Here is a 20,861-nt window from a genome sequence, read left to right as displayed (position 1 = left end):
GGGTTTGCCCTCTAGGGTTGGTCGTGGGACACAAGCGGAAGGGCAGCAGCATAGCTTCTTCATAAAACTACAGAGCATCTTGAAAATCCCAGCTCCCCACCCATACATTAGCTGCTGGCTATGAGTTTTCCGGTGTGTAACTATGTGCAATGCCAGCAGTAGTTTTTTTGTCAATCTTATGCAATTGACAACTGTGAAATTAACTTGGGGAGCACAGTCCAGTCCTCCTGGTTGATGAACAGAAGATACATGGTAGCTGGAACAGTGTGAACCTTATTGAACTCTCTCTCCCTTGTTGCAGCTGTACTTACTTGGTGAAGTAGGAGAGGCGGCACCTCCTTCTGTTGATGTGGTTGGAGGTTTTGTGTCTGGCACGGGCAGAGGCACAGGCCTAGCCATTGGCGGTGGCGGCGGTGGTGGCAACATTGGGGTAGGAAGGAATGGATTGTGCACCTTGCCTTGGCTGCTGCCATTGGGCTGCCAAAAACAAAAGACAAAATTAGCTATTAGCAGCCTCCAGCAACAGGAGAGTCTACTTTAAAATTCAGTGTGGCAAATGCTTAATTTCTCAATGCTAAGTAAACAGGTTGGAATGAAAAATTGCCATCTTCTGTTCTTCATTTACTTCACTGGGCTTTGTACCACAACTCATCTCAAAATCTTGCAATAACTGCAAAAGACCTTTAAACCCATCTTTCATTTTTAACCAAGAAATTCACCCTATTTAGTGGGCCAAACTGTTTCTCCAAAGTTAGCAACTGGTCAGAATTATCCCGGACCAAATTACACTCTTGCACTGTGTAACCACTAAGTTACCTACGGTACAAGTTTAGGCAGAATTTTGTCTCCCATTACACTTTCTACATTCATGCCTCTACTGTTCCCTTAGAATATCTGTGCCTGGGACGTAAGTTTAAATTTCTTAAGAAACTCATTAGTAGGAAAAGAGATTAACTTTTGGGGTGGTTTAAAAGTCAAGCAGCTATTTTATTTCATGGAAAAAATAAGTTAATGTATTTTAAGCAACTTGCACTCCTATATTCCCATAAAATTACCAATAGCACAGCTCCCATTTCAGCTGCCATTAGGTATCTGCTTAGAAACAATTGAGCTTACATCTGCTTTATTTTCAATATTAAAAAAGTACAAGTATTTTGTTTGGGATGTACATAATCAGAGGCAGGATGGTTCTGCATACTCAGCTATGCTATTTCAAGCGATTACTAGGAAAACTCCTGTCCATTAGTAAATAAGCTTTCAGCATCACAAAAACAAGGACAAGGTATAGAAAATTTCAATCTTAATGTACAACTAGACTATTGAGAACCATACCAATTGATGACAGTACCATTATAAAGAAAAAAGTAGGACAGTCTGTGAATCAGGTATTCTCTTTTAGTGACAGAAATGACAAGATCAGTTTTGACAGCACTCCACAAATTGACCCTAACTGCAGTTCTTCCGGCACCGAATGTCCAATTTTTCATCGATAAAAGCTCAGTTTTAAATACAGATACATATTCTGAATACTGCTGAAGAAAAATTGTACTTAAATCTTTGCTTAGGTTTCCACTAACAGGAATTATTTAGGACTAAGGGCCCAATCCTACAGCCATTTACAGGCCTGATTCTCATTTACGCTAAAGCCACTTTAACGGCTGTGGCAATGTAAACGAGCCTGAACATGGGTGCAACTGTAATTTCCACTGACAGTGATGTAAAAGGGCCCTAGTGTAAATAAGAATTAGGCGTGTATACGTATGTAACTTCATATGCATGAGTAGTACTCTTGCTTTCAAGGAGTACAGTTACTCGTGTTTGGCTGGTTGAGGCCTTACTCAAAAGTAATTTTTCAGAGATATTTTTCAACAGATAGCACCTTTAATAAACTAATATATTTAGTAACACTTCTCAAATACTTTCTTGTCTTAGAAGTAGGCCAATTTCCTACCAAGTAGACCTTTGCTGTATGTTCACTGTGAATGTGCTAACAGTTCATAATACAGATAGTTTGGGCTAAACTAAGCATATACTCGAGGAAAAAGAAAAGCACTCTGTTGATTTGTTGTCTAGACATAAATGTAACCGCTAACATATTGCAGACATTATTGAAAGCCAATATATGTAGAATCAGGTATTTTGGTAGGAAAAGAATATTGAAGATAACGTAGCTTATTAAATAAAAGTAATGCTAAGAATTACATTAATTCTGCAGGTTTATTAACACTTTCAATGTTATGTATATAAGAAAGTAATAACAATTCTGCCAATCATTATTCTGCTGGTGGGACACAATTACATGCATTTTATTTCATGAAACGACCACAGCATTATTGTAGATATGATGTAAATAAAGTTTCATTTCTGTATTTGACTGGAATGTTGTTTCAATAAAGTGAAGAGGATGATTCACTTTAGTTGATTAAAAAATGAAAATGCTTATTTGAAGCATTGGAACACTGCTTAATTCTTCATAGAGATAAGGGGAAAAGATAACCGCATACAGAAATAACAAACTATAATAAACTGTACTTTTAACATCTTGGGTTCAAGTACTGGTCAACTTGATCTAAAGTGCTGTATGACAGTATTTTTTTTTTTTAAATGAACTTAGCTGATCTGAAACATCTGTTTCTCACCCTCCCTTTTCTTGCTTTTCTCCCCAATGCCAAAGGAATAATTAATAAAAATTATTTGGCCTTTGTATTTTGTTAAACCCAGTGGAACTAGGGTTCAAATGTCTGAAGCTGAAGCATTGGTACAGGGATCCCAGAAGGTCATTGAACCACCAGCTCTTTCTATCAAAGTACATTAATTACACCACAGTCTACGTTTGTTTCCTGTAGTTAATTTTTTTTTCTTGTAGCAAGTATTTTAAGGTGCTACGTTCACATGTGTGACACTCTGTTAAGATAATTCCATAGTTATGTGACATAGGACAAACACTTCTGAAGAAATAAAAATAGCTTCCTTACATTTAGGAACCCCACCTGTCCAGCCTGCTGACCAGCATCCGGGCAGACAAGTTGGACAAACTCTTTCAGAGTCTCCTGAGGATGATAGCGGATTGCTGGGTGTGAGAAGTATGGCCCAGGCTGCTGAATAATGGGTGACGTTGGAAAATGAAGAGTTGATGGTGTTGCATGCGGACTTGCTAAAGGAAAGAAAACAAAGAAGTTATATGGAGCAGATTTTTGCATTAGATAACAGTTCAAATCTATGCAGTTGAATTATTTTATAGCTCTACTTTACTTTTTTTTAAAATGTACACTATTTATACAGTTGATGTTCACAATTGCTAAATCAGACCACGCTGCACCCTACAGTCACTTCAGAGACAATGTGAGGGCAAATGGAGCCAAATATTTTAAAACAACTATCTGTGTTTTTCGTGCACATTTATAAAGGAACCAGTGGTCCTTGATAAAAAGTGACAACTATTCATTACCTTAAGAGCCTTTCTAATGAATTGAGTAATAAAAACTGTATTTGGGAGATCAGAGTTGATTTAATTGACATTTCATATAACTGGTTTGCATATATGGATCTATTTTTATTTTTTACTATAAATGGTCGATGTTTTAATGATGCTCTTGTACCTCATCATTTTTTCACACCAGTTTGCAAACATTTTTAAGTAAGACAATTTCATGTGATGCTCACATAAAAAGGGGCAAGCTCATTTGCAAATGACATTCACCGCTCCCTTGTACAACTTTGAAATCAAATCTCAAACCAGACCCTAAGCCACAATCAGGAATGATGTTTAATGGAAGGTAAATTGGTGAATGTACACGCCAAAGAGCCACACAAGAGAAGGGGAGTAAGAAAAGCTACTAACAGAATAGTCAGGGTGTAAATTAAAGGAGCCCATTTTGCAAATTTTGCTTTCAGTTTAATCCATGCAACACTACTGATCTCAACAGGATTGTAGAGCTGTAACTGAGAGCAGAAATGTACCTCCTCTCCCCCACACTATAGGATACCTTTACCCAGCCCCTTGCCATGCAAAATAGATGCTCCTATGCTCATATCCACTTCTTCCCACTCATTGTGTAACTAAAGCCACCATGTTACAGCACCTTGAGTTTTGCTCCTTTTCTCTAGAATGAGATTTTCTCCTCTCCCCAAAGAAATCTGTCGGCTTTGTTGGGTATAAGCTTTTCTCTCACACTCAGGTTTATTTCTCACCAAAAACTAGTGATTATATCATTGTAGCTCCCTCACACACCAGTCCTATTAAACTTCTGTGGCCTTCTGTGCCCATGTACCTCATTTGTAAACCATGAAGAACTGATTTGATAAAAGCCTTGGGAAGCATTCAGTATCTAGCTGAAATTCTTGCACTGGACTTGGAGTATGTTTAATACATGGGAAAAACCAAAGCACAGGCTCACTTAACAGTATATGGGAAAGGTTGAAGGGACGCAGAAGAATAAGCCTAAATCAAATAGGGCAAAAATAAACACTCATTTCTCAATTACTGTTATAAAAGGACCTTAACAAAACAAAAGTTAATTTCTCTCCCTTCTTGCATTGGTAGTTTGATTGCATGTTACTTTTCTTTATTATTAAATCTTTACTGCTCATAAAAGTTCGTACAATCTTGGAGGCTCCAACTGTTATCACTTACTGCTTGGGATTAGGAATAAAAGGTCCACAACAGGTTTGTTTTTGCAGCATCCTACTGGACTATATAGTGTTTCTAAAATGGTGGGATGTGGGCCTCAATGAACTATTAGGAAGGGTTAGTTTATCAGAGCAAGGATCTAAACTAATACAATGGTGATGTGGCAAGTACTTCTGTTTTGGATGTGTTAAAGTTTGAGAACTACCGGACCAGAAAGGACCCAGGACCTAGAATCCAGTCCTGCAGAGCCTGAGGTGGCTGATATTCCCACAATGCTACTAGGTGGTCATGCAGATGGATGGCCAGAGAGTATTGTGAAGAGCAGGTGCTGCAGGAAGTACTGCCCATGAGACCCAGAATGACAGTACCTGCCCTCTAATGGGCCAAGTGACCCTATTTAACCCCAGGAAGTTCATAGACTTTAATCACAGACTTTAAGGTCAGAAGGGACCATTATGATAATCTAGTCTGACCTCCACACAGACCTTGGCCTGCTGCCTCTTGTCTCTCAGTTATAACCTGGTACTATCTATTGCTGGTCTCCGAACCCAGCCTGACTCTGACCTGACTCTTGCTTGTGGAACCTGGCCTTGCATTGCCTCCTGCTCCAGTCTGGCAACTCCTGTCCCTGGGTGCCAGACCTCAGCCCAGCTGTAACCTCTAGTCAATACCACCTAGGCCCCGATCCCTTAAAGGACCACTGCTCTGATCCTCTATGGTTGTTCCTATACTCAGACTAATTCATGGGGGCAAAAAACAGGGTCTATAATGGATATGCCAAGAGACCTACCTCAGTAAGGAAGCCATTATTATGGAATTCTGCATGGCTGAATGTGTAAATCCTCGTGCACATTTTTAATCAATCAGAGGACATGAAGTAAAACAGACATGGACTGTTCAAATTCAAGCAGATTTTTCCCCTCCTTTGCTCTCTTAAGATATTTCAGAAAAGTCCACACTTTTCTCATGGCTAGTTATCCTTACTATTCCAGCTGACTCTTCATAAGTTCATTTAACACAATTTCTCCCTTCCTATCCTGCATTTTTCATTAAACAACATTTTAGATAAGTGATATGTACTCAGATCTGCAACCTTGATGTTAGTTAACTGCCTTTTCCCTTTTCATCAAGCCATTGCAGATTTTACACAGGTTGGACAGAGACTTAGGTTCTTTTCATTTTAGTTGTTACTTTTGGCATCACCTCTTTAGACTGATTCCCAATTCTGTGGGAGGATCCCAAGAAAAGCTGTCAGTACAGCTGTGCAAATAGTACAAACTAATCTCCCCTCAGGTGTAGCATCCTCTTAGCCAGTGTTACATAAAATACTCCTTCCTCCAGACACATGAAACATCACAACTCAGTCTAGATTTTGCAAAAATTTACCATCTCAGCTATTAAGCAGTAATAACCCAGTTACAAAAACTGAACTTCTTAACTAGTATGTATATTATATGTACGTATATTACTATTATGCCTTATTAAAAGAAAATGACACTCATTTGTCCACACAGCAACAAGAAACCAGCTAGTAAACTGCACATGAAGTGAGAGGCTGCATACAAAATCTCAGGAATTTGTATTCCCAAGTAAGACTTTTAACAGGCCAAAGATGTATGAAAATTCTCCACCAAACTCAGTGTATTGTGTCAGTTGACAGATTCCACCAGATACACCCAGCATTATCTAATAGCTAGAGTACAGGACTGGGAATCAAGAGACCAGGTTTCCAGTCCTGCCTCTGAAAAACACTCACTGTGTAAGTACCGTGGGCAAGCCATTTCAGCCAAGATTTTCAAAAGTGTCCATTAAGGTGGTAAAAAACCAGGCCTGAAGTGTCTGAAGTCAGTCACTTGTAATTAGACGACACATCTGAAAATTCTGGCCTTAAATTCTCTCTGCCTCAGTTTCCCCATCTGCAAAAGGGGCTACTACTACTTACTTCACAGAGGGTGCAGTGAAGTTTAATCAGGAGTTGTTTGTGATCTGAAATCCTTGGATGGAAGACAGACAACACAGAAGTATTTTTATTTTATGTATTTATTATTCAGAAGCCCTAAACTGCTTATTCATGCCTCTCCTTTAAACCTAAGAAATTCATATTTTATTATGAATTTTACCTATTCAACTATACAAAAAATAAAAAAGAACACAGGTTTGAAAGTCAGGGCTTCATTTCTACCTGCAGTAGGAATGCAGAGGTAGGAATCTTCAGTGTTAATAAATCTTTTGTCTGTCTGTGGGGGAATAATCCTCCTATCTCAAGGCAAGCGTAAATATTTCAAAGCACACATGACTCTAATTCCATTGAAGCTCAACTGAATTATCCCAGTCTTTTTACGGAAGAAAATGAGATGATAATGTATGGTGGCCTGCAACAGATAGACCAGTATTTTAAAACTACTATGGCTGGGCCAAGTAATTATGTGCTACAGCTGTTGCATGCTATGCTAGCTTTTTCAGTGTTTTATGGGTTCTTAGTGCTATGCAGCATAAAAGTTAGAGGATTTTTTTCAGAACGTTGAATTCAAATGTCTGGTTATGAAGGCCAGTCTTGTCTGACTTTCTCCCTCCTTGATTTGTAGTAGCCAATAACAAACTAAATTACGAATAAAACAAGTCAGACTCATTGATTAGATTAGCATTTCACATAGGTCGGGCAAATGAATAAAAGATTAAGTTGTAAATTGTATTCAGTTATATGATCAGATAATAAAGAATCAGTTAATTTGAAGCAGGATATAGTTTTATTTGGGCATACAGGGCCAGACTGGGGTCCTTTCTCACACTGGTGGGCACTTACTGCAGTAGTCAATGGGACTCCTCTGGTAATTGCTTGCCAGAATGCAAACGGACTTCATAATCTGACCGTTAGCAATTACACCGATTCCTCCCACCTCTCCCCTCAAGGAATGAATGGTTCCCAACATATGGGACACAGACATGCTGATCCACTTATATTTTCCCCTCCTATTCATCCTGACTTCTCACCAACCATCTTTCCAGCCAAGATGAATGGATGAAATTTCCTTCTTCATAATGCTACTCCTTAAGTCTCCAACAGGGTCACTGTTTGCCATGCAACATCCCTCATCTCCTACCCAGAAAACAATTTTTACCCCTCTCCCCAGCTCCCAGTCCACGGAAGCAACAGACTGGGTACTCAAACCCAGGTCTTACGGATGGCTAGACCATCCGACTAGACAGATGGAGTATTGGTTTCACTGGGGCACAGTGCTAAGATAGCTACTGTATAAAGTGATAATTAAGTTTCCTACTAGCTCATTAAACATTGATCATTCTTCCTAGAAATAGTAACAATATAATCATAATGAAAGAAGTAGTATTTTGTATCAGCTTGTTTTTGACTTTTTTACAGTTAAGAAAGTATTTTTAAAAAGGCATTTATCTAGAAATGTTATATTGCGGTTTGTTCTCTGAGACATTTCCTTTCAGGCTTTTAAGATGCCTTAGGCTCCCTGCATGCTGTGAGCCTTCTCACAGCATTAAATTGGTGCAAGTACCAGTTCAAATTATGCAAGATGTATCCCACCCTTTGTACCCCGAAGGTACTTATTCTCAAAATTGACCATATTAGAGTACTAATTGGCTACGCCACCATGCAGGCTGATGTGAAATGCTTTCAAACACCATGAAACAGCTGTGTTTCTCGGAAATATGAAGAGTGACTTTTTAATAAGAAAAGCTGGCAATAATCCAGATTTGTTGAAAAGAACTTGCACTTCGGTGGATAATACAATGCAAGAGGTAAAGAAGAGAAGATTAAAACAATAACTTTAAAAAGCACAGATTTTTTGTGACGAAAGCACTTACCCCAAACAAGAAAATAAATTGAGAAATTTGGGCTGGAATTTTTAAAGGCACCTAAGGGAATTCATGAAGTCCCACTGAATGTCAATGGGAATTGCTTGCCTAACATCCTTTGAAGATCTCAACTTTTCTTATTACCTTTTTGAAATGGTCTTGGGTGGTTAAACGCTGGCCTCTGTGGCTTTTTCAATGCGGCCTGGGGTTTTCCTCACCTAGGGTGACCAGATGTCTTGATTTTATAGGGACAGTCCTGATTTTGGGGTCTTTTCTTATATAGGCTCCTATTCCCCCCCACACCGCTGTCCTGATTTTTCACACTTGCTGTCTGGTCACCCTACCCTCACCTTAATACAGGGATACTGACCACAGAAATTACATGTCTGTGCATACACGCTATTCACTGGTAGAAAGCCACTCAAATCATGATGGAATATAGTACATTGCTGCAATCTGTCCTCCCCGTGGGTGGAATTCACCCTATGCAGGCCAGCACAAGACGTACGCACTGCTGAAGTCCCACATCATTCTCCAAAATGGAGCTTAAGTGGGGGAGTCCAGTGGGCTCTTGGTGAGTGTCGATCTGGCCTAGGATGAGTAAAATTGGGTAGTCCTTACAACAGACACTGCAAGCCCAATCTTGTTCTCAATGAAACCACTGGGAGTTTTGCCTTCAGTCAGAACAGAAGCAGATCCTTAATTGATACTCACAAGAAGGCTGGGAGTTTTGTGTCATTGATATTTTACCTTTGCATTCAAGTAGGTAATTTTTAAGGGTACCTTCAAAATACAACAAAATAGAGTTCACCCAACATACTTAGGCTGCAAGATCTTTGGGGCAGGGACTGATGATAGTACAAATAATTATGCAAATAATATACAATCACCCAAGCATGATGGATGGAGGGTCTGATCCTGCTCCCATAGACATCAATAAGAGCAAGACTGGACACATAACGGCTTATTTTCAGAGATGCTGAGTGCTTCCATTTCTATTACTGAAGTCACATGGAGCTTTGGGCATTCAGCACTTTTGAAAACCAGACCTATAATGTCCTCAGTTCTGGGCTGGGTCCTGGTCCCTTTATGCTGGTCCTGCATAATAAAGTTTTCGAAACAATGTGGAACGTCCACTGGGAAATATTCATAGTGTAAGTAAGATTTCCCAGTGGCATAGTACAGGTAGAAGGGCCTTGTGCCAATGTCCCCTGAGGGCCACAGCATAGGGTGTGTGCCTGGGGACTGCCTCTGGGTGGGGCTGAAATATCCTGGGCTCCGGCTATTCTGAGCTGCTATATTTGAAGACCTTAGTGACAAACTGGCCCCTAGCAAAACCAGAAAGCAGGGCTAGACTGAAATCCAAAATTGGGTCCAAGTATTAAGCTCTTGAAAACATAGTGACATTCTTCTACATATGGTAGATAAGAAATACTGAAGGAATAGTTAAAAAGGTATAAACACTGAAGAATGCCTCTACTTCCTAAACAAAACAAATTGTAGGCCTTACAAAGGTCTCTTCAATGGCCCAAAACTACCACGTAGTCTTCTAGTGGGGTTTCCTACTTCAAAATCGAGCATTGACAACTTTTGCATTTTTTTTATAATCAAGACATGTTTTCATATACAAAAGGAAAAGCTACCACTGGAGAAAGGTGTAGTGGTTATTTCATAATGAAATGCAGTTGCTAAGTGGGGGAGGGATAGCCAGGAGTGGCACCAGGGTTTTTGGCGCCCTAGGCAGAATTCACGGGGCGGCATTTTGTGTGCTCTCCATGGGGCGTGCAGGAGCTTCTGGTTCCATTCCCACCGCGCCGCCGACGAAGGAACCTCCGCCAAAATGCCGCAGGCGACAGCGGCAGTCATTGAGCTGCTCAATTACCTGCCGCTGTATTCTGCGGCATGTCGGCAGAAGGTCCTTCTTCGGCGGCGTGACGGGAGCAGAACCGGAAGCTCCCACGCGCCCTGTAGGGAGCGCACAAAATGCCGCCCCCCGAATCCTGGCACCCTAGGCGACCACCTAGGGTTGCCTAATGGAAGGGCCAGCCCTATGGATAGCTCAGTGGTTTGGGCATTGGCCTGCTGAACCCAGGGTTGTGGGTTCTGCACTTGTGGGGGCCACTTGGGGATCTGGGGCAAAGATCAGTACTTGGCCCTGCTAGTGAAGGCAAGGGGTTGGACTCAATGACTTTTCAAGGTCCCTTCCAGTTCTAGGAGATAGGTATATCTCCAATTATTATTATTATAAGTTTACAAAAGAAAGGTAAATTCTCTTTCCAAAAAAACCCTATAACCTTTATGTGTGTGATGATATAATTCTGCTTTGATACTAAAAAGGCATGGTAATGGAATCTGTGACTTTGGAGTGATATATTGCTGTTAAGTTAATAGGACTCCACGTTCCCATTTCTAATATCAGTGTTTTTTCCCCTATTTCATACTGTAGATGGTAAGCTGATACTACATAAACATTGTTAAAGCTATAGTTCCACGCTACAGTAATTCACTTAACTTTAACATGATTTATGGTTCTGTCAATAGGGGAGGTTGAAAATCCTAAGCTCTGATGCTTAAACATGGGTTCCATATTCAAAGTAATAATGTGCTTTTTGTGTGTGTGTGAGGTTACAGAATTTAGCATAAAGCAGAGATAAAAATATTACAGTTCAATGCACTGTTAAAAGCACAGAGTGTAACTTCACGGATACATCAAAGAAAGCAATGAACCCGAATACATAATCAGTGTGAGAGCAGGTAAAATACTTAGGTCCTTCATCACTATATTTTTATATTATTTTTTAGATTTGCATGAAATCTTATAAGTATTTTTACACCCTCTCCCCTTTTTCAAATACTTCTGCTCTCTTAGACCAGCTCTCTTTGTCAGGATGAGTTTAAATCTAGGTCCACTTTGTTAATCACTCCCCATTATTCTCTCTGGCACTTCCCCCAAGGCATTTTGCCTCTTTAAGAGATTAAGCGACCAAGTCATCTTGTTGCTCTAACATGTCCTCACTGGAACAATGTATTAACACAATTCCTCTGCAAAAGAGCCCTCTTTAGAAGTTTGCTGCAGGGATGACAAATTAACCCAGCATGGTGTCCCACACATCTATCTCAGTACAAATTATTAGTGTAATAGAGCTTTTCGTTATGCATTTATCTGGTAATTATTGAACAGTTACACAAAACGAAGCTGAGCAATCATGGCCCTTTATGAGGCAATCTCAGTGGGTGGTCTTACAGTTAATTTAGGATAGTAGTCCTCTAAGCAGTTCACTCACACACAAATTAGCTAAACAGCCTGTTCCTTTAAATATTTCCTATGTCACAGGGTAACGCTTTACAATACAATAAAGGTGGAGTTTTAATTACACGGTTCCTGACTTTTGTTTAGTTGGAGATTTAACCATTAGCAAGCCTCTCCCGTTTCAGCTGGGATGTTAGAGAAAGCAGTATTTGGGTGGTGAATGTAATCATTACTAAATCCTGCCTTTGAAGTTCTCTGTTAGGAAGCTGCTTTTCCTCTACCTTCCATATTATCCGAAGTAGGGCCAAACTCAAACACTTGACACATATGGTTGGCTACACACAGGTATAACCCCATCTTTATTTTTAAATTGCCTCAGCAAGTTGGTATGTTGGTTAAGTGTCACTGTGTTAGCTAATCTGTGCTGGGTATCCACACTCTGCAAAATGTGTATGATTTTTTCATATTATGGCACAGCTGTTTGGCTTGTCTTTAACATCTTACAGATCAACTATTGAAGTGTCTAGCTTTGGTATGTTTGTAGTTTCACCCAGGGTTCTAGGAAAGGGTTGGGCGATATACGAGTCAGCAGTGTGGCCTTGTCGCCAAGAAGGCTAACAGCATATTGGGCTGTATTTGTAGGAGCATTGCCAGCAGATCGAGGGAAGTGATTATTCCCCTCTATTTGGCACTAGTGAGGCCACATCTGAAGTACTGCATCCAGTTTTGGGTTCCCCACTACCGAAATGATGTGGACAAATTGGAGTCCAGCAGAGGGCAACAAAAATGATCAAGGGGCTGGGGCACATGACTTATGAGGAGAGACTGAGAGAACTGGGCTTGTTTAGTCTGTAGAAGAGAAGAGTGAGGGGCGATCTGATAGCAGCCTTCAGCTACCTGAAGGGGGGTTCTAAAGAGGATAGAGCTCGGCTGTTCTCAGTGGCGGCAGATGACAGAATAAGGAGCAATGGTCTCAAGTTGCAGTGGGGGAGGTTTAGGTTGGATATTAGGAAACACTATTTCACTAGGAGGGTGGTGAAGCACTGGAATGGGTTACCTAGGGAAGTGGTGGAATCTCCATCCTTAAAGGTTTTTAAAGCCCGGCTTGACAAAGCCCTGGCAAGGATGATTTAGCTGGTGTTGATCCTGCTTTGAGCAGGGGCTTGAACTAGATGACCTCCTGAGGTCTCTTCCAACCCTGATATTCTATGATTCTATGATATAGCATACAATAAGCAGCACTCTGAGGGAACCTCTAGGGGCAACTGGAGAGATTCCTTTCTGGAATATATTATTTCACAATGGTATAAGTCACTGTATAGCCCAGTCCATTAAAGTCAGTCAGTACAAATTCATTAAGCGATTTGCTGCATGTTAGTTTAATGGACAACCAACAAGCATACTTTTGAAGCACAATGACACACTTTGGTGACCATCCAAGTCTCAGTGGAAATACTGTACTATGTGGGAAAATCACATTAAGACAACATTAGACATTCCCCTAGTGCTTTTTTTCCTGCATGCCTCTCTTCTGTTCACATATCCATTGCTTTGGGTTCCTCACTTTCTGCCACATCCCCTGTTCCCTGTTCTTTGTATCTGTGTGCCTCCTTCATTTCTCTCCCTTATCTATTTCTTTCTTTCTTTCTTTCTGCTTTGCCTGCCTGCCTGCCTGCCTACAGGATCTACACAGTCATAGTGTGAGAAGTGATATACATGTCAAGATGGGCTGTTGTATGAACCTCTCTAGGATTTCAAGATCATGGTCAGTTTAACTTTGTAGCCAACTCCAGGTGGTAAAGTCACTAAAGCGTAAGGAGCTTTTCCGGCATTAGTACATTGCTACTATGTAAATATTGCCTATTATTTCAGTATTTTGCTGTCTGGTAAAGATTGCAAGCAGGCTGATGACTGGGAAACAGGTTGGCTTTGCAATGCATAATCACTTTGTTGGAACACATTAACCATCAAAAATGTTACCCTCATGTAATGACAGTATAGTACTTAAGAAATAAAAATCTTGTTGCTTGAATTTTTAAGAATTTGCAATTTATTTTAAAGCTGATAGTCATGTCAAAACTTAAAACTGAAGCTACAGGTAATGCTGCCAACTGCCAGACATAATAGTTAGTTTGAGACCTATGTATCCTGCTTCAGAAAAGATCAAGGTTCATGGAGTCATGCCAAGAAAAACTGCCCTCGTTAAGTGAGAATCCATGAATCACTTTGGTAGCTTACCACTAAAGAAACCTGGAACTTGCCACCATCTGCTAGCTGTAGGGAACAGAAGAGACAATCTCTAAAGAACTAAGGTCCTTGGGCCAGGACTCACTGCACTCTGATCCTCTGGCCAGCCCCAGATTCTGTCAGCTGGCTACTGCATAGGTGAGTTAAGAGCTGGCACCAGCACAGAGGAGAAGCTGCCACACATGGCCCTCCATAGCACAGCACAGCTGCTTGCTTCAGACCATTCCATGGGGTTTTCTAACTGTTTCATTCAGTGGAACACTTCATAACAGACACATCCACTTTTGGACCAGCTTCCTAACATTGATCCCCACAATGGCTTTGTTCTCACAATGTTTCATTCTGCAGACTGCTAGGAAGGCTCTGTGCATCTTTAGTCATTTGCAAACTAGAATAGGGTTCCAAGGCATGATTGGAAGGCTGTGAAAGCTGCAAGTGTGTGATGGAGAACTTAAAACAATGGACTGCCAACGGCATATCCCTTAAACATTCTACATACATTTCTTTGCTCTCTATTTTGCACAGTGTGTGCAAATAATTTGTATTGGTATGAATGTGAAATGTTTGTGGTGCACACACTCCCTCCTCAAAAGGAAAATAGATCCTTTTTTAATTGTTTGGCTGACTCAGGGGTTTATTATGATTGTAACCTGCTTATATACAACTTCTTTCCCACTGATTTTTCTCAGCAGCATGGAGACTGTTTAGTGCACTGTATTCACCCCAAAGAAGACCCAAAATATTGTACATGACTGACCGCTGGCCACTGATACATGATATAAGCGAACTCATGGAAATTTCTCACCACACAAGGTGAACAGAAGTGTACACTACATTTTACTTGGCATGTTGCCACTAAATTGTGCAACCTCCAATAACTAGTAATATATAATAATTGTTTGGAGAATATATCAATTCACATAATGAGGTTATTGCTCCTGTGTCATCTTCTTATGCTTGAAAAGCTTCTCTCCTTCCTCCTCTGCTGTTGATTCTAATGTACACTTTGGGGGATTGAACAAAGGTCACAGTCTGGATTTGCAGATGGTAATATAGTAATCCACCTCAGAACAGAATAACTGTTGGAGAAGAGGAATAAAGACAGCCAGTGATCAGTGGAAACAGAGTCCTGGAGAGGAGCCATCTATCCAATAAAGATTCCAGTTTGGAACAAGACCTTTCTGGGTGATACTCTTAAAAGGACCTCAGAGGAACTCAGATATTAACAGAGAGTGGGATTTCCTTGAAAATCCACAGAAATATGTTAGTGAGTGAGCCTCAAGTGGAACAAGATCTCACTGACTGATGCTGAAAAAAGCAGATTTTTGTTTAATACACTAGGAACTATGATTCTCTTCTATAGAGTTAGTGCATGCATTTTCTTCCAGCATTTAAAAATAAAATTGTGAAAGAGAATCATTATAATTTGATCTTTCAAATTCTTTGCACCCTTGTGAACAGTCTCCTCACCCAACTGGCAGATTTCCCCAACTGCACACCAAATTTCTCAATAGATAATGACGATAAATTTGAACAAGACTTGTATAGTGACATATTTTTGTTTAAACCACATAGAAATGCAAATTACACAGAGTCTAAGTAAGGGCACAAATGGGTGCATATCGGTCTGTGTAGTGGGGTGGTCACCTGCTCCTGCCCTGAAGGGCTTGAAATCAGCCCTGGGACAGGGCTGAGGCTGCATGAGGACTGCTACTAGGCAGAGCAGCAAGCCTCAGCTGACTGGGGAAACAGCCACAGCTGGGGCCATGCCCCAATCAGACCGACGTAAAGGGGCACCAGGGTCCAGGAAGGACATGGGGGCTAGGGGCAAGTGAGACATCTGCCAACAGAGGGCACTCCGGAGCTGGAAAAGCTAATTCCCTGGACAACTAGCAGGAGGTGCCATGCCAGTGAGTCGCCGCTCTGCTTTAGTCTGGTATGTCTTAAATTAAATAAACTGGAGGTGAGGTAAAATCTAACTAAATACTGAACAGGATTTGTTAACCAACTAGTCAATAGTACAGAACTAAAGGGAAGAAAGTTTAAGAGTATTACAAGACAGGAATTTTGTGTCAGCTGATGTGCAGCACACTATGTTGTTAATGTTACTTTCATTTCATTTATGCCTTCTTATTATCACCAATTATCTAAGGTTTTTGAAGATAAAAATGTTTGCTTGGTACCTTAGTTCTCACAGGAAAATAATAATTCTTATATGATTAACAGACAACAGCTTCACTCCACTGATTAGTCCAGCATGTTTTAAATTTCTAAAACTATACAGAAACCTTAAGCCTGATTCTAAACTAATACCAATCTTACACTGGTGATTTTCCACAGACTTATGCACCATCCCCTTACAGTATACAGACAATAGAATTATTCCTGGTTACACTGATGTTAGTGATGACAATAAACCCAATAAAGACATCTTATAAAAAGGAAAGTACAAAATGTGGACTTTCTTTTATCCGAGTATGAGTTGCTAGTAAGTCTTCCACACCTCATCAATTGAACAATAATTATTTTGAATAAAGCAAAACCCATGACAGAAAGAATTGTTACAATTATTTCATTCACATTTTTATATTTTCACACAGAAAATTTACTAAACGATTCATTCATTTGTGGACAGCACTGTGCACAAATGTGCTCTCTTTCTAACGTGAACTGTGTATCATATTTATTTTTTCTAGGTTAATGTGGATATATCTTTCTAACAAATGTATAAGTACATGGAGACCTGGAGGACATCTGTTTTATTTGAAAAGCTAGTCAGAAAATATTGTGAAGAAAACCAGACAAAGTATTGTAGGAACCAATCTACAACTTCAAAGGAGTCCACTAATGAGGGCAGTTCTCCGGCACACTAATACCAACAGTTGGAATACAAAATAACACGCAATGAAAACTAAGGATGTCGAAAGGAGATTAGCACATTTTAGATGTTGAATGAGGATCCCCATCTTTAGCAGACAAATGAACTATCGTATATACTGACATGGACAATAAAAACACACAGCAAGTAACCCGTTCTGTAATTTTTCTGATGAAAAATAATGACTTCTCCCCACAAAAAACTTTGGAAAATGTTGAATTGTCACCAAAAACTTTAACAAACAAACCCCAGTAAACAAACACAGTTCTCAATAACTGAAACCTTCAGGCTACCAGCTTTGAAACAGCAAAACTCTTATCATGTGTGTCACAGGCTGATGGTGACTTTCAGTAGAAAATAATGCTGATTCAGGGTGTGGAGGCTAAAGTTTAAGCTGATTCGGGGCTCTTGGGTAAGGCCTCACCTCTGGGTCCTGTAATGACAGGTCGATGATGCTGTGTGAATGCCGTTCCAAGGGAGGAGGTCTGCGAAGGCGAGGGACTGCTGAAACCAGACTTCTCTGACTTCTTTAATGTGGTTGGCGATGGCATTCCTGGCAAGAATGATTGATAAGTGCAATTTAATAATGCTAGGTCATGGAACGACAGCCTATGCATTGTGAAAGTGGGTGCAGAAGCAGCTAAATAAACTTAAAGGACAAATAAAATTGAATACAAGCAGCTGAAAGTTCACTTTTATTTATGATCTTTTTGGGGTAGGAGTGACCCTGGTTTGTTCTGAGTAGTAAGTACTAAAATGCAGCCATATTTGTCTTTTAAATCTGAAGTACAGAGAAGATGCAGCTTTTTTGTTATTATTAATTATTAATTATTATTAAATCCTAACTATGCTTTATTTTTAGAAACCTGCAATAGTTACAGCACTTGGATTTTTACATGTTTTTAAATAGTTAACACTGCTAGCTAGTCTGTCCTTAACTCACACTATTTTATTGGACTATTGCACATGGATATTTTAAGTGTGTTGCACATGGAGAGAAAGAAGGAATCTCACTCCAAACTCTCAATTTCCTTATCCTTCCTCAGCTTAGTTAAGACTTGGTTATTTTAAAAGCATTTATTTATGTGGTTATCTTTGCTTTATTTTTATTTTTTTTTTAAATGTGCATGTATATATATTAAAGTCACAATTACATAGTTTCAGAGCAGTTGCTATACCCGTGAAAATATAGCAGATGCTTCCCGTAGAAAACAGAACTGCCACTGGGGTGAAAACATTTCTATTGACATTATATTGACCTTCAGACTTAGTGCAGTGTTAATATGGCAATTTGGATTTATTCTTCCATGTGAGCCATTTTTGTTGATATCATATCAACTCTGTGGGTCATTCAGCTCTGATGCAATATCAAAAATATTAGTAGAATGGACGTTTTGCAATGGACTCAGTAAAATCTGGGATGTTTAGTATGCTGTCTGTACTAGGATAGGTGGATATGCAGTATTGTATATATAGTACATGTGTGTATGGGTCAGTATCTATATTACTACAGACATAGATACACACACATACAGATTGTCCACACTGTATTTATAGTTCATTTTCAGTGTATCCATCTATTGACAGATATACAGAAAAAATAATGTTAAGTTCTTTGGGCTACAGTTGAAATAGCAAAAAATAAAATGGATTGTTCTTAATAATGGTAGCTTTATAGTCCCCAAGACATTAATTTACAACACAGGGCAGTGTGCTTGTGCATTGCAGGACTGGAGTCTTAATGGTCCCAATTAAGTTTTGCAGCTCACGTATCAGTAAGTTAACTAAAGTGGGGGCATAGGTGAAGTCCCATTTTGAAGCAACTAGTGTTTATCTAGAGCAGGGGTAGGCAACCTGTGGCACGCATGCTGAAGGCAGCACACAAGATGATTTTCAGCGACAATCACACTGCCCAGGTCCTGGCCACTGGTCCAGGGGGCTCTGCATTTTAATTTAATTTTAAATGAAGTTTCTTAAACATTTTAAAAACCTTATTTACTTGACATACAACAACAGTTTAGTTATATATTATAGACTTTTAGAAAGAGACCTTCTAAAAATGTTAAAATGTATTACTGGCACGCAAAACCTTAAATTAGAGTGAATAAATGAAGACTCGGCACACCACTTCTGAAAGGTTGCCGACCCCTGATCTAGAGACTGTTTTCTATCGAGTGTTTCCCTGGTGGTAGCTGTTTCTTCACAGCAGGAAAAAGTTAACAACTAAATTTTATTTTAAAATACAAGTTTAGAATAGAGGGACTGTGGCACAATTCAACAAAAATGGGATCTATTTTCTCATGATTTACTCTAATCATGATAAAAGCTTTTTGATGGGGGAGAGGCATGTGAAGGTGGGCTGAACTGTAATGTGTTTTGAATGAAGTATTAACAATTCAGATGCAATATGTCCCAACGTAGCCTGCTAATTCACTGGTCAAATGGCAAGGAGAATGAATGTACATTGTGATGTCACAAAAAGGATGAAGCTTAATTAGGGTATGCTAAAAACTTTGGCAGATGCCATCTGGGCATGTTCGGAAGTGATGCTTAAATCACTTTATTTTTAAATGTTTCCCTCCACAGCAAGCAAAGACTCTATGCCTCAATAAAAACAATGGCCATGTCATAGTCCAAGTAACAGTTTCAAGTATTTTGCTGTATGTGTGTGTGTGTCCGTCCATGGGCATCACATGTGTGCAAGTATAAACGTGTGCACACTCAGTATACAGTGGCCCTTGAGCTTGCACAGATGTGCAGGAGAGGATGGGGTATGTAATGAGCCATCCTCCCCACAGCGGCTAGGGGCAATCACAGTACTTATGCTAACAGGTTTTCCTTTGGGAAACCATTAAATCCAATCTGGGATTCCCTAAAGGGGACAGGACCATGACATCTCCTCTGCACTTGTCCACGGAGCTGTCTGGGTGCACCGGGGGAGCAGGCTGCATTACCTTATGGGAGGATGCAGCTCATGTACTTCCTTTGCGTGTTGGGGAGCTGAAGGGAGGTACTGAATACAGAGAAAGGGCTGAAATTCATCCTTAATCCACAGTACAATATTTTGTTTAATTCAAAAACATAAGGGAAACAAGGGAAACAAGCCCTCTTCATGCTCAGAGATTTTCAAGGTAAGGTAAGTTTAATTATTAAATGTTTATGTCCACATTAAGAGCACATCCTGTGTCTGCCTGCAGGGGCGTACAAGGCCTCCGATGCAGTGGAAATGCTAAGTTTCCTCTGTGTAGTGTGGGCCAGGAACTGCAGAGGCAGATCTCTGCATTGGAATTCAGAGGAGGGAATGAGTGTGTTAGGGTTGTGACAAGAACATGAGAAGTGGAACTGCACACAGAGCAGTTCTACTAGACCATAAACACATGTTCAGGTAGGAGCAGTGTTCCTTGTATCTTCCACTTTTTGCCATATCCTCTAGCAATGTGATTATGAGGAAGACACTAAAACATTTTAGACAGCCCATAAACTTTCTTCTGCTCTAGTGCTATAAAACTGCTTAATTGATTTAATCCAACTTTTGTTTAAAACAAAAATCTCTCTGGGCTGAGAACATATGCACCAACCCAAAGTAAATTCACATGACTGAGTTATAAACACCTAAAGCTGAGGATTTAGAATGAAAAGGCCAAATGATCTTGAACTATGGCAGAGCTGAGTGGCATCGTTATCATATGGGAAAGGTTTTTATAAGATCAAAACAGCTGTAATGTAAAAACAGAGCTTCTACTATAAATTTAGTTATGAAATAACCAATGGATAGAAAAACAAATGTTGGTGCTGGAATCATAATTAATTAATTATCATCATAATAATAATCATTTTAACTTACCATTGTTAAATGGTTTGGTTTTGAAACAACAGACAGTATTGAATTTTTGATCTTGTTTTACTTTTTATGCTAAATTATTAGTTTATTATAAGGGATTGTATCCATCAGATCTCAAGGAAAAAGCAACTGCTTCACAGTTTATTGGAATATGCAAACAAGATTTTAATTATTTAACTTAAACTTGACT

At 39.7% G+C, this 20,861-nt stretch overlaps 1 protein-coding gene across 4 annotated transcripts in view; it reads right to left on the bottom strand.

The window, feature by feature from the left end:
- The window catches only part of NFIA (nuclear factor I A), a 303,610-nt gene that overhangs the window by 43,199 nt on the left and 239,550 nt on the right, over positions 1-20,861 (bottom strand). For 2 of the 4 annotated variants that reach the window (XM_032795522.2, XM_032795524.2), the window contains exons 7-9: positions 17,255-17,383; positions 2,976-3,154; positions 312-477 (exon numbers count right to left, since the gene is read on the bottom strand). In XM_032795522.2, coding sequence (XP_032651413.1) covers positions 312-477; positions 2,976-3,154; positions 17,255-17,383 — 474 coding nt within the window. The remainder of the gene's footprint in view (positions 1-311; positions 478-2,975; positions 3,155-17,254; positions 17,384-20,861) is intronic. The other 2 variants (XM_032795527.2, XM_032795525.2) reach the window with 1 other exon arrangement.

Source organism: Chelonoidis abingdonii, chromosome 7 (assembly GCF_003597395.2).
Source record: "Chelonoidis abingdonii isolate Lonesome George chromosome 7, CheloAbing_2.0, whole genome shotgun sequence".
In the NCBI taxonomy this organism is placed as follows: Eukaryota; Metazoa; Chordata; order Testudines; family Testudinidae; genus Chelonoidis; species Chelonoidis abingdonii.
Note: the sequence above shows the minus strand (reverse complement) of the source record. Positions and strands in the feature narration are given on the sequence as shown.